Here is a 14,885-nt window from a genome sequence, read left to right on the forward strand (position 1 = left end):
GACAAGTGGCAGCCCCGCTCATGAGACTTCCAGTGCAAAGACAAGCTTGGCATTCTGTACAATCAGAGCTAGTACATTGTTTATCCCAGGCCCAGTTTTAAAAAAAACCAAGAGCTTGAATTGAAACAATGGTTTTCTGTCCCACTACAGGTGTTAATTAACATAGCTAAGCTTGGATGGTTGCGCTGTCACCAGTTACTGTTGTTGAGAAGAGGCAATGTACCGTATTTTTCGCCCCATAAGACGCACCGGCCCATAAGACGCACCTAGATTTTAGGGGGGGAAATAAAGGAAAAAAAAATTATTTCCCCCCCAGGTGCGCTGCGCTAATCCAGAAGCTTGGGGCAAGCTGAGGTCAGCGCGCCCCAAGCTTCTGCATGCCGGCAAGCAGTCCGCTGCCGCCCCAAGCCTCCCGCACCCGGCAGGAGGTCCCGCCGGGTGCGCAAGGCTTGGGGCGGCAGCGGACTGCTTGCGCGCACCTAGAAGCTTGGGGCGTGCTGAGCTCAGCGCGCCCCAAGCTTCTGCATGCCGGCAAGCAGTCCGCTGCCGCCCCAAGCCTCCCGCACCCGGCAGGAGGTCCCGCCGGGTGCGCGAGGCTTGGGGCGGCAGCGGACTGCTTGCGCGCACCTAGAAGCTTGGGGCGTGCTGAGCTCAGCACGCCCCAAGCTTCTGCATGCCGGCAAGCAGTCCGCTGCCGCCCCAAGCCTCCCGCACCCGGCAGGAGGTCCCGCCGGGTGTGCGAGGCTTGGGGCGGCAGCGGACTGCTTGCGCGCACCTAGAAGCTTGGGGCGTGCTGAGCTCAGCACGACCCAAGCTTCTGCATGCCGGCAAGCAGTCCGCTGCCGCCCCAAGCCTCCCGCACCCGGCAGGAGGTCCCGCTGGGTGCGCAAGGCTTGGGGCGGCAGCGGACTGCTTGTGCGCACCTAGAAGCTTGGGGCGTGCTGAGCTCAGCACGCCCCAAGCTTCTGCATGCCGGCAAGCAGTCCGCTGCCGCCCCAAGCCTCCCGCACCCGGCAGGAGGTCCCGCCGGGTGCGCGAGGCTTGGGGCGGCAGCGGACTGCTTGCGCGCACCGAGAAGCTTGGGGCCAGCTGAGCTCAGCCCGCCCCAAGCTTCTAGGTGCGCGCAAGCAGTCCGCTGCCGCCCCAAGCCTCGCGCACCCAGCGGGACCTCCTGCCGGGTGCGGGAGGCTTGGGGCGGCAGCGGACTGCTTGCGCGCACCGAGAAGCTTGGGGCGGGCTGAGCTCAGCTGGCCCCAAGCTTCTAGGTGCGCGCAAGCAGTCCGCTGCCGCCCCAAGCCTCGCGCACCCGGTGGGACCTCCTGCCGGGTGCGCGAGGCTTGCAGACACTCGCCCGAAGCAGGGGGAGCCCTCCAGAGGGCTCCCCGTGCTTCGGGCGACAGGCTGCCGCCCCAAGCCTCGCGCACCCGGTGGGACCTCCTGCCGGGCGCGCGAGGCTTGCAGGCATTCGCCCCATAAGACGCACCCCGATTTCCCCTTCATTTTTGGAGGGGAAAAAGTGCGTCTTATGGGGCGAAAAATACGGTATACACTTATCTTGTATACATTGAAGCTTTCTGCTGAACTGTCACACACACACATTTCATAGCTATTTGACTCCACTATTAACGCTTCTCTCTCTAGTCCAGGGTTTCCCAAACTTGGGTGTCCTGTTGTTTTTGTACTACAATTGCCATAATCCCTGACTGCTGGTCTTGCTAGCTAGGAATGATGGGAGTTGTAGTCCAAAAACAGCTGGAGACCCAAGTTTGGGAAACCCTAGTCTTGTCCCCATCCATCCATCCATCCATCCATCCATCCATCCATCCATCCATATACATGTCAGCTGTTCCATACATCTGATGAATTGGGTTAGGTCATTTTATGCCACAAGAAATTTGTTAGTCTTTAAGGGGCCATAAAACCATAAAATGAGATGTCCAGATAGACAGAAATCACATCCTCAGTCCCAAGTCATCTGGAAGACTGGAAAGCGTTTATTGAATATATGGGAAATAATTGTGCACAGCTGAAAATGCTGGCAGCATCAAGATAAATTCAACAGTGTAAACTAGTTTTGATGGATGCAATAATAGAAACTGAATGGTATAGTTTTTGTAAAATATGCAGGGATTTATGATATGTAAAATGAACCATGGAAAGAGAAGAAGGGAAATCATTGCTATCTTAAGGATGTAAAATGAGTATTTTAAATTGTAAAATGGAAAATTTAATAAAAATTAAATGTAAAAGAAAGAAAGAAAACGTCATCCACAGGTACCAATTAAAGTCTTGGGTCTATTCCCACGATAACTTCAGATGCAACAACTGCACTTCTGTAGCTTCCACTCCCTATGTTTGACTGGTATGTAAAAGGATTAATTTCTAAGCAGAGGTGTAAAGTGACTCTCAGGTGCATGGGGTTCAGCTGTAGTTACACAGTGGGAAGAAGCAGGCATTTTTCACATGCTGAGAGATACTTGTCCAAAGCCTCAGATACCACCATAGTCCAAGAATTACTTTGCATACTCAGATCTAAGTCAACTTAATCCAGCATTCTGTTTTCACATATGATGGTGGACACCTCTGGAAGCACACAAAGCAGAGCATGGTGAACAGAACTAATTTTTCTGCAGACTGCCCTTGCCTCTGCTGCTAGACCATCTGTGGACATGGAAGCACAGTACAATTTTGCTGTGTGGCTAATTGATGGACTTGTCCATTATGAATCTTTCTGATCCTTTTAAAAAGCCATCTCTGATCTAAAGGCCACCATATCTTAAGAGGTCAGAGGTTTTATTGCCATCCATCAAATGGTATATAAATTTTGTTACATGAATAAAATAAGTATACCTTCTAGCAGTGAATTCTTCATGGGTTCTCAAAATCTAGTCCACAGATCACAAGTGTGGTGTGTGGCAAGGATGCAGAACAGTTAATTATATCTGTAGGGTCCTGAACTTCATTTTTTTAAATGAAAAAAATGTTTCGATCAGGGCTTTTAAAGAAACCTGTAGAAGACCTTTCCCTCTCCCTTACCTTACCTTATTCTGAAGCTATACATTCCAGGAATTGACTTTAGTTTTAAGCCCTCTCACCATCTGCCTGGAACAAATATATTGATGGCCACAGAACTGACTAGCCATTATTATTATTATTATTATTATTATTATTATTATTATTATTATTTCAAACCCATCTGACTGGATTTGCCCCAGCCACTCTGGGTGGCTTCCAGCATATACAAAAACATAATAAAACAGTACATTAAACTTCACTATACAGGACCACATTCAAATGTCTTCGAAAAGTTGTATAGTTACTTATAATGATTTTATTGCATTAGCCATGCGGCCATAGCATAATATACATAGAAATAACAACATAAAATGGGGGTGGGGAGATAAAAGTGTATGCCGTTCTGGGCGAATACTTTGAGAAAATGGGGATAACAAAGGTAACGGGAGATTTAAAACATTGAGTGACAGAGAATACAAAAAACAGGTTCGGTTGTGCGGCGTATCAACTACATCTGTGGTATTGAGGAAGGAGTTGGTGCCGCTTTCCTCTTCATCACACTAAGCAGGAAATTAGCTGTCATCTCGGTAATCCAACGGTCAGAATCCTGCAGAAGAAGGGACACTATCCAAGGCTGGATTGGGAGATGAAGCTTGTTCACGAGAGGAGTTAGGAACCGAGATCTTTCATCTGTCCAGTTGGGACAGAAGAGCATTACATGTTCCATAGTCTCCAGAACCGTGTCATTGCAGGAGCATGTTCTATTTGCGCTGGGAACTCTGGAGTAACGACCCGACAGAACTGCTGTAGGAAAACAGTTGAGACGGGCACAGGTAAAGGCCCTTCGTTTAGCCTCCGAAGGAATTGTAAAGCAGTATAGAGGGATCCCTTCAGGGGGTGGAATAGCTAGGGCTAAGCCTGAACACGGCCCTCTTGCATGGGAAGCTGTGTTAGAGAAGTCAAGTTGCTGCAGCTTCTTTTTGATTAGAGGTAGGGCTGCCGGGCTTATACACTCTAAATTAAAAACAGTTTTGCGGTTCAAATTGAGAAGAGAGCGGAATTTGAGATTAATTGTAGTTTTCCAAGGAGAATTATGAATATCTCTTAGGATCAGATTGGAGAAACCACCTCTAATTCGAGCATCCGATGGTAGTAGGTGGGAGCTGTAGGAAATGGCTCGACTCCATGCTCGTTTTACAATTGAGGGCTGGGAGAACTCAAGACGTAAGGCTGCACCTGAGACACATCTTGGGACGCCGGAAAGAGATCTCAGAAACATGTGAAGTGGGCGATCCAAGTTACCTGATATTGCTGTAGTCCATACTTCACAGCCATATAATAGTTTAGGGACAACTTTGGCATTAAACATTTGAATTGCTGCTGGAAGGTGTTTGCCGCCCTTCTGGTGATAAAATCGGACAATGGCATTAGAGGTTGTAGTTGCAGCAAGAGAGGCAGATTGTAGATGGGTGGTCCAGGAGAGATTATAAGTAAATATTAAGCCTAGATATTTAAAGGCTTTGACCTTTTCTAAGTAGCCACCTGTGATCTTAAGCGGCTCCAGCTTGAGTTTGCGGGATCGAGTGAAGTGGAGAACTTTCGATTTTTTATAATTAATACTAAGAGCTTCCGCCTTACAATAGGCGATAAATGCATTAACTGCATTTGCTAGGTCCGCAGCTGTTCTGGATAAGATGACGGCATCATCCGCATAGAAAAGGGAAGCAACGGGGTGGCCTGCTAAGTGAGGAGGGTACTTAGTTGCTAGCTTCAAAGGGGAAAGGGCGTCATGAAGATAAAGATTAAACAGTAAAGGGGCCAAGAGACAACCTTGTCGGACGCCCCTGGCCGTTGGGAATGGGGTGGTAAGGTAGCCGTTGGGACCAATTCGAACGCGAGCTGTGGTGTTTGAATAAAGGGAAATAATTAGGGAAAGGAGGTGTGGATCAATTCCCAAATGGGCAAGTTTGGACCATAATCTCTGTCTAGGAATGGAATCAAAGGCGGCCTCCAGGTCCATGAAAGCGGCAAACAGGTGGCCTTGCCTTGGTGCAGTGTATTTACTGGCAAGGTGATAAAGAGTTAGACAGTGGTCCATGGTTGATGCTGACTTCCGGAAGCCAATCTGTTCTGGCGGTAGAATGTTTCTCTCATGGACCCATGAAAGAAGTTCTTCCAGTAAGACAGCGGCAAATATTTTCCCCGGAATAGATAGTAAGCTGATGGGGCGATAGTTCCTAGGGATGTTTGGCTGGCCGCCTTTGAAAATCGGGACTATTGTAGCTTCTCTCCAGGAGTCGGGGATGTCTAAGGCGGAGGAGATAGCGGTGAATACAGAAGTCAGCTGTTCACTCCACCAGAGAGGATCAGTCAGGAAAAGGTCCAACGGGACCATGTCTGGGCCGGGGGCCTTATTCCTACGCATGGACATTATGATGTTGAAGATGCGGGTTGAGGTAAAATTTACTGAGGAGGTGGAGCTAGGAGAACGGGAACAGAGGTCCGACGGGGATTGAAGGTGATCTGTAAGATTATTTGGAGAAGTGAAACTGGCCGAATAATAAGCGATCCATTCGTCAGCGGAAATCAGGATAGCTGAATTGGGTGGTGCCGAAGGCCTAACTAAGCGCCAAAAGGAGCGGGAGTCATGCCTCTCTACAGCTGAACGAAGAGTGGACCAAACCTCAAGGATGTGTTGCTGTTTCTTGCAATGAATCATGTTTCTGTATGTCCTTTTAGTAACTAGAAGCTCTGCACGGGTTTGGGGGTCGTTGGAAAATTTGATGATTCTGACCATTTTCCTAATTCGCCTTCTTAGGACTTTACATTCCTTGTCAAACCAAGGCGATTCAGAGAAGAGGCGTTGGTGGGTAGGCGAGGTGGTGGTTATGTAAGTTGTTGAAAAAGCATCAATTAATTTCCGGTATTGGTCAGCGGGCGGAATTGAGTCAGAAAGAACTGTAGGCATATCAAGTGATTTTTGTATGTCCAGGGCAAGAGAGGAGCTGAGGCTTGTCCATTTCTTTGTTTTATATACAGGGTAGCTTTGTACGGTGGAACTATAGTTCGAGGGGACTGAGAATGGCTCTATTAGGCTTAACATTAAAGTCAATGGAAGGTGGTCACCACCAAAATATTCAGCCACTTCCATTTTTGTAGAAATTGAGAATAGCTCCGGCGTCAATAGAATGTAGTCGACAACACTGGTCCCCCGGGAAGAGATGCACGTTAACTGCTGCGAGGACAAGGGAGTAACGTTGCCATTTGCGATGCAAAGATCGTTTTCGATGGCCAATTGGGCCATCAGCCTCCCCGACGCATTTGTTATGGGATCAAGAGAGCATCTATTTCCCCAGGGGTGCTGCAGGGGATTGTCCAGAAGTGCTGCGGAAGATAATATAGCATCGTCGTTGGGACCTATTCTTGCATTAAAGTCACCTAAGAGGATTTGAGGAAGTCCTGGGTTAGTTGTTTGAAGGTCATGAAGCCAAGACGAAAGTTCAGACCACCTTTCATTACGGTCGGAATCATTAATTGCTGGAGGCAGATATACTGTAGTTATCAACCATGGGCTTTTGGTCTTTGGAAGTTGGATCTTTATAGTGAGAAAGTAAGGGGAAGATTTAAGTTCCTCGCAGATAGTGAGGGATAGGCTGGTTGAGATAAGTATAGTTGAGATAGGCTGGTTGAGATAAGTATAGTTACTTATTTACTTGACATATGATGGAAGGGTGTTCCATAGGTTGAGCGCCACAACTGAGAAGGCCCCTCTGCCTGATTCCCTGTCACCTCACTTCTTGCAATGAGGGAACTGCCAGAAGGCCCTCAGAGCTGGACCTCAGTGTCTGGGCTGACCGACAGGGATGGAGACCCTCCTTCAGGTATACAGGGCCGAAGCCATTTAGGGCTTTAAAGGTCAGCACCAACACTTTGAATTGTGCTCAGAAACGTACTGGAAGCCAATGCAGGTCTCTCAGGACCAGTGTTATATGGTCCTGGAGGCTGCTCCCAGTCACCAGCCACACACACCCTCATACATACAAGGGAACACCCACAACTGAATCTGAAGGAAAGACGAAGAGAATACTTACTGGTTCAACTCAAGGTCCAAGGTGAAGGCTGAGCCAAAGGCATGGACAAGGAAGCTCACCTGGGCCAGGTGTATAACCTGATGGAAACAAAGAGAGACCATGTGAGGTCACATTCTCAGGTTCTTCCCTGGCATTTATTTTAAGTGTATCAGTTACACCAGCCTTTCCCCAGCAGCTGTCCTCCAGAAGCTGCCGGACTACAGCTCCCATCATCCTCAACCACTGGCTGTGCTGGCTGGAGCTGATGGGAGTTGGAGTCCAGCAACATCCAGAGGGCAGGTTTAGATATTCTAAACCTGCCCTTTACCACTTCCAATAGTAGAAGAAGTGATTAAAACAAACAAAAAACCTCAGTTCAGAAACAACAGAGAAATGCACAGTATTCTTCCGCCCTCAGTCCCAGGAAGAGACCATCAGGGCTTAGGATGAGATAATTCACCCTCCCCTCCTTTGTAAAACCCCTCACCTTAAAGTAATGGGCACCCATAGCCAATGCTGGAATTCTGGGCCCACTTCAGTGCACTTCTAATATTCTATTATCACACTTTCTCCCAAGAAAATTAACATGCTTGTGATCATTCCATGGCATCAGAGCAACTCAGCCAATAGCTGAGGATGGGATGCTGGGGGAATTTTCAAGACAAGCAGGAGGTAGGCATACAGTATTTCCACTGTACCTAATACACTGTACTGAACATCTTTACAAGACAGGTATGGGCTTCAAAAACTGTTTTCACCTGGATTTGGACTTGGCATTTATGGGGGAAGAGTTATAGCTCAGTGGTGGAAACACATGCTTTTCATGCAAAACGTCCCCTGAAGTCTTGCTGAGGGTCCAAAACTAGTCAACCTCTCCCTTTTTGTGTCTTAGCATGTCTGTTAAGACCCCAATTTTGGTCACTCAAGATATTTTTTCCATATCCTTTCTCCATGTTTTCTCTAAGGCCACAGCTTTTAGTCATGTCCCATCCTGAACCCAATTTCTCCAGATAGGGCTAAGACTTCTGCCTAAAACCTACTGCCAGTTAATGATGGTGATGCTGAGCTAGATGGACCAGTGGGCTGACTCAGTAGAAGGCAGCTTCTTATGTTCCAATGAAATAATAATACCGTATTTTTCGCTCTATAGGACGCACCCGACCATAGGACGCACCTTGCTTTAGAGGGGGAGAACAAGCGAAAAAAATCTCCCCCTCTCTGCTCAGTGCCCCTTCAATGAAGTGGCAGGAGAAAGGGAGCCCCTTCCATTTCTCCTCCCGCTTGGCTGAAGGGGCGCTGTGCAGCTCTCCCTCTCTGCTGAAGCCGGGAGAGTCTTGCTCTCCTGGCTTCAACAAAAGGAACCTGAAGCCTCCAGACGGTAGCGGGAACTCGCGCTGCGCTCCAAAGGCTTCAGGCGGCTATCCCTGAAGCCTGGAGAGCGAGAAGGGTGTGCACTGACCCCTCTCGCTCTCCAGGCTTCAGCGAAAGCAACGCGTAGCCTCCGGAGCGCGGAGGGAGTGCTCCCTCTGTGCTTCGGAGGCTTCGCGTTGCTATAACTGAAGGCAAGGAGCCTGCATTCGCTCCATAGGACGCACACACATTTCCCATTAATTTTTGGAGGGGGAAAAGTGCATCCTATAGAGCGAAAAATACAATGATACAATGGCCTGGATAGCTCATTTGGTTAGAGTGTGATATTGAGAACACCAGGTCGCAGGTTTGATCCCCATATGGGACAGATGCATATTCCTGCATTGCAGGGGGTTGGACTAGATTGGCGTTTCCCAAACTTGGGAACTGTACTCCAAAAACAGCTGGAGATCAAAGTTTGGGAAACACTGGACCAGATGATCCTTATGGTCTCTTTCAACTTCATGATTCTATGAATGCACACCCCTAGGCATGTGCAAAGTGCAATTCCCTCATCTTTTGATTAAGCATACTCCCTCCATACATCTCTGATAATGGATTTCTATATTGGCTTGGCTTAAGCTGCTGCAATGTTCTTTCTCTCTCTCTCTCTTTCAAAGGAAATTAACTATGCACATAGCGGTTTTCCTATTCTAGATGGCTATCTGGAAAAACTCCCACTTATCAAACCAAAAGAAGAAGAGTAGAAGAGTTTGGATTTAATATCCCGCTTTATCACTACCCGAAGGAGTCTCAAAGCGGCTAACATTCTCCTTTCCCTTCCTCCCCCACAACAAACACTCTGTGAGGTGAGTGGGGCTGCGAGACATCAAGAATTGTGACTAGCCCAAGGTCACCCAGCAGCTGCATGTGGAGGAGCAGGGAAGCGAACCCGGTTCACCAGATTATGAGTCTACCGCTCTTAACCACTATACCACACTGGCTCTTGTCCATCTGCCCAAGTATCTGGTATTCAGAAATATATCACCTTTGAACATGCAGGTTCCATTTGTCTATTACGGATAATAAACTGCTGGCAGACCTGTCCTCTATAAATTTGTCTGATCTCTCTTAAAGCTTTCTAAGTGGGTAGTTCCTTTCACATCTTGTGGCACTGAATTCCGTCAGTCAATGCTATATTTTGCAAAGTCCTCCTTTCCCTCAGTCCAGAATGTACTACCAACAGAATTTACTGCGTGTTTTCCTGGACCAAATCGCATCAAGTGAAAAAAGCGATGGACTTGTAAGATCCATTGAGATGGGGAAATAACTTCATATACAGGGCAGAGCTATGTGCTGTTGGGAGGAAGGGTGAGTACTGAACAGTTGAGTCCAAAAAAAGTTCTCAGAAGGACTGGATGTAGCAGGTTAAAAGCTTCTGGGGTTGAGCCCTGGCTCAAAGGAACCCCTGCTCAAATGCTGCTGCAGCAAATTGGGATAATGCAATTTTTGGCTGTGCGATGGAGGAAAGGAAGGGAGAGGGAGGAGGAGGGAGTGACTAAGGTTGGATGTGAAGGTGACTCAAACATTAGGGCCAGTTCTGGTTTCTCTGTTGTGCGCTCTCTCCTTTCTTTAAGGTGGGAGGAGGGGGGGAGAGAAAAGGAAGGAAAACGCAGGGTGAAATTACAAGAGCATTTCAAGGACTGAAAAATAAGATTTCCAGGGAGAGACATCAAGGGATCAACATATTTAGCTGCAATCAAAAAGATGACTGAAGGGTATGACACTTTCACTGAACACTCCAATAGAAGGAATGTGTTTTAACTCTTGCTGTGGACTGATTTGTGCATCCACTTTAGCATCTTGTAATAAATGTGCTTCAAACCTTAATTCTATATAGATTCAAGGGGGGGGGGGGCTAAAATGGGGTAGAAGAGAGGTGAAGGAACCCTAGCAAGGCCAAATAGTTTTGACTCATCTTTGCCCCATGCCAGGATAATCAGCTGTGTGCAAACAAATTGGATTGCCATATTTTAAAGAGCAAAAAAGAGGACACATTTGCCGACTTCTGCTTCTAACTATGGATTGCTACGACTCTCATTTTACATACCCACGAAGAGGACACGTCCTGGGGAAAGATGACATATGGCAACCCAGAAGGACTTGTATATCTGGTGTGCTGAGTAAGGCAGCATACAGAGTTCCCTACAAGCAAGTAGTGGCTAGTGGACCGGCCAAGAAAAAGCAGTAAGAATTGGGCTATCTGATTGAAATGCCATGAACTCCCTTGTCAGCCAGGAGCTGTTGTCATTTAAGATAACAACCCTGAATGCAAATATCTTTAAGCAGCTATCCTCTCGCGTACTTGGACTTTCAAAAGGCTTTTCCCCAAGTGCAATGCTTTCCCTGTGTAAATTAAGCAGGCATGGAATAAGAGGGCAACTCTGCTTACAGAATGGCAAACTGGTTTAAAAAAAGGAAGAAAGCAGCGAGTAAGAATAAATAGACAATGAACACAATTGGAGAGATGTAAGTGATTGGGGATCACTTGTACCAGGACTTTGTTCATAAAGGAAACTGCCTTGGGGTTTTTTATTATTACAATCAAGCAGCATATAAGTGTTGTGAAATAAAGAAAGAAAGAAAATGAAGCAAGATTGTTATGGCAGGTCCACCTGTGACTTAGGTATTTTCACTAGACTGCACAGTCCCTATATGCATTCAAAGTATATACACCAGCCTGGAGACTTTAGTCATGTATACTTTCAATGCACAGAAGGGATCCAGAGGTCCATTCTACACAATGGCAGAAATGAGTTCTCAGTATGGCGCCACTGACTTTTTGTAACTTCCTCCAGTTACATATCAGACAGACACTGATATGTGTCTGTCATATCACATGGATCACGGTATGTGATCAAATCCCACCTGAAAATAGTGACAGTCTGGAAGTGCTCCGTGTCTACTATATTCACTTAAAACAACAAAAAAGTGGGGTCTAACTATTGCTTCAAATGAGCCATGAGCTGAATGCTTCCTGACCTGACCTTGCTGCCTGCTGTCAGTTCAGGAAGTATTATCCTCGGCCAAATCCAGTTTTGGCACAGGCGCTGAGCAAAAGGTGCCCAAATTGACAGAGAGCAGCAAAAGCAGGCAGGGGAAGAGAAGGGAGAAAACATAGCTCTCTTCACCTGTGAGTCTCTTTTGGGGTAAAACATTAGTTTCCCCGCATACATTTTCTACATGTATATGGCAGACACATAAATACCAAATGCAATTGGACATTCATTATTCTGCTTTCTGTTTTACAGATTCCATCTGTGTTTTATTCATTTTTAACAGTTTGGTGAGTTTTATTTATGTTCTATCAATCAACACTTTTATTGTGTACACCTCTTATAAAGCTCTCTTCCCCAAGTAAAAATCTGACTGCCCTGTTACTGTTAGTTTGGCCCTTGGGAGCTGCAGATTTGAAGCTAGGGGATATTCATTTATTACATTTATATAGCCACCCTATAACAAGAGTTTGCTGAGTAGCTCACAAAGCGAAAGCATCACCAACAACATTAAAAAGCCTGCACAAAACAATGAACTATAACAAATTAATTAAATGCAATTAATTGGAAAACTGACTTTTTTATTAAAAAAACCCCGTTTGACTACCAGGTAAATCTTGGAAAGTAATTGTACATGACGGGAATTAAAAATACTGCCTGATCAGAATTCAGATGGACATTGCAGACTTAAATTGATTTAGAAGCCTTGCTCAATAATTTCAGTTGCATAGCTGCTGGTTTCTAGACACTTAAGTTCTTCCACATTACAGCCCTTTAGCAAAGCTGAGGCTTTTCCTCAATTAACAGAAAGACTCAACAAAACATAATTAAAATGTGGATTCCACAAAGCACCTGATATAGCACTATATTGCCCAGCAATGCCTTTTCCCCATAGCCAGAATCCCTTTCCTGCTCACCAAAGGTCCCCTGCAACATTACTTAGCGATTTCCTCTTTGCAAATTCAGTCTGTTTTCTATCTTCTTGTTCCGTGCAGTGTTGCTGATTAATTACCGTTTCTTTTTTCTCAGGAGAGGGTCTTTAATTACTGGTCTCCTGTTCATTTCTCTCATAGCAAAAATGAAAAGAAACCAGTAATTATGCTTCCCCACAAAACAGGGAACAGAAGCTGACGAATGAAGTCACAGTTCATCACTAATTCCCCCCGGCCATGCTGAACAGGAATATGTGAGGCAGAAGCTTTTAATTAAAGACACAATGTCTCTTGAAAAACCACAGTAGTGCTTTCTCACTCCTGAACAGGCTGCTGGTTCACTGCAAACAACTTCAACAAAAATCAGATATGAAAAAGATGAGAAGCAACATTGGCAGGGGTGCCAACTTGAATAAACTATGCTGGGGGCAGGTAACCCTTGCCTCGCACAACCAATCACAAGATGTAGCATATGCACACCATTTGAATGACAATGCCCATCAACTTTTGGGAAGCTCGGCCACCTCAAATATTTTATTGGGGGGAAAGGGACCTCAGCCCCTAGGAATTGGCTCCTATGAACACTGGGATGCAGTTGTTTTGCAACAACGTCAAATGCATTCTTTGTAAACAGTGAGTGAACGAAGCATGGCAATTCCAGACTAATTAGCTAGTATGGAAGCAATCTCAGTACATGCCCAGAAGCATTTCCACTTCATTATGATTTCTGTTGGGACGTGGGTGGCGCTGTGGGTTAAACCACAGAGCCTAGGGCTTGCCGATCAGAAGGTCGGCTGTTTGAATCCCTGTGACGGAGTGAGCTCCCGTTGTTCGGTCCCTGCTCCTGCCAACCTAGCAGTTTGAAAGCACGTCAAAGTGCAAGTAGATAAATAGGTACCACTCTGGAGGGAAGGTAAATGGCGTTTCCATGTGCTGCTCTGGTTCGCCAGAAGCAGCTTAGTCATGCTGGCCACATGACCCAGAAGCTGTACGCCGGCTCCCTCGGCCAATAAAGCGAGATGAGCGCTGCAACCCCAGAGTCGGTCACGACTGGACCTAATGGTCAGGGGTCCCTTTACCTTGTCATTTCTGTTATGTACTGAAGTTCTCACCCTGTGCCAGCAGGGGGATACTGTAGATAGTTTTCACTCAGGTCCACATATGCAAATAAGGGATTGAAAGTGACGTTCAGTGATTGGATAGTTACAGAAAGTGATTACTGTTGCGTTCTAGTGGAGCTCTATATAAGCAGGCTGGCTGAACCCTTCAGCCCAGTTCTGTTCTGGCCTGTGAATAAACAAGAGCTGTTTGACGAATGCTGTGTTGTCTGATATGTTCACCCACAACTTAACAATTTCACATTCTGTGGGATGGAGGCCTGTGCAGCCCCCACACCCCTCCAAAAAAAATTCCATAGGGCAGCTGTCACAAGGAAAAGGATTGTCAAAGTGTTTGGGACACAAAAATGGTACCATGCACAGTGAGGAATCTGAACAGAATCCTGCCATGCCCAGCCTGATCAATCTTCCCACTCGCTTATCTAGGCAATGCAAAGATTTTGTTCTGGAGTTAGCTACCACCTGGAGGCGGGTGGGGAGGGACTGAAAATCACAAAGGACAACCTGCGGTTTTAACCGCCCACCCGCTGCAGTCAGTTGTGCATCGCATTTGCTCAGCACCTTGGGCTGCCCCCACCCACCCTGCCCCAGCCAGCAATCCACCACCAGAAGCAATTCTACCTTTGCTTCCATCGTGGCTGAGTGATTATCTTATTCATTATGGATGAGATCTTCTACATGCCTCCCATTTAATCTAGTTTAACACTTGCATACACCTACAGCAGAGAGTTTAATGGAACCTGTTAAAGAGGGTTGAAGGTGGGGGTGGGAGAAGAGTAGATTGGAAACATTTACAGGTGAAACTTTCTGAGTGGAAAGCGTGTGGGAGACATTAGCATACCTCCCAACATTACTCCAATGAAAGTAGGGACATCCTATTATTATTATTATTATTATTATTATTATTATTATTCGTCCATCTGAATGGGTTGCCCCAGCCACTCTGGGCAGCTTCCAACATATATAAAGACATAATTAAACATTAAGAAACTTTCCAATATAGGGCTGCCTTCAGATATCTTCTAAGGGTTGTATAGTTACTTATCTCCTTGGCTCATAACGCCATACCCTCCAACATTTCTCCAATGAAATTAAGCATGTCCTAAGGAAAAGTGGCACATTCCGGGATCAAATCAGAAACCAGGATGGCTTTTGTAAATCCAGGGCTGTCCCTGGAAAAGGGAGACACTTGGAGGGTCTGTTTTAGGGAGAGAATCTTCACAATCAAGGGTGTTGTTGGGCAGGAGAGGAAGGTAGAACCCAAAATCTTTTGCAGCAGACCCCAGATTTCTTGCCTCTTCCCCTTTTTTAAAACTTGATCTTTTAAAGAAGCCATTGTTTTAT

At 46.3% G+C, this 14,885-nt stretch overlaps 1 protein-coding gene across 5 annotated transcripts in view; it reads right to left on the minus strand.

The window, feature by feature from the left end:
* The window catches only part of ADAM11 (ADAM metallopeptidase domain 11), an 84,104-nt gene that overhangs the window by 56,107 nt on the left and 13,112 nt on the right, over positions 1-14,885 (minus strand). For all 5 annotated transcript variants that reach the window (XM_083470451.1, XM_083470450.1, XM_083470449.1 and 2 more), the window contains one exon: positions 7,107-7,183. In XM_083470451.1, coding sequence (XP_083326577.1) covers positions 7,107-7,183 — 77 coding nt within the window. The remainder of the gene's footprint in view (positions 1-7,106; positions 7,184-14,885) is intronic.

This window comes from Podarcis liolepis (assembly GCF_965112155.1).
Source record: "Podarcis liolepis genome assembly, chromosome: 13".
Lineage (NCBI taxonomy): Eukaryota > Metazoa > Chordata > Lepidosauria > Squamata > Lacertidae > Podarcis > Podarcis liolepis.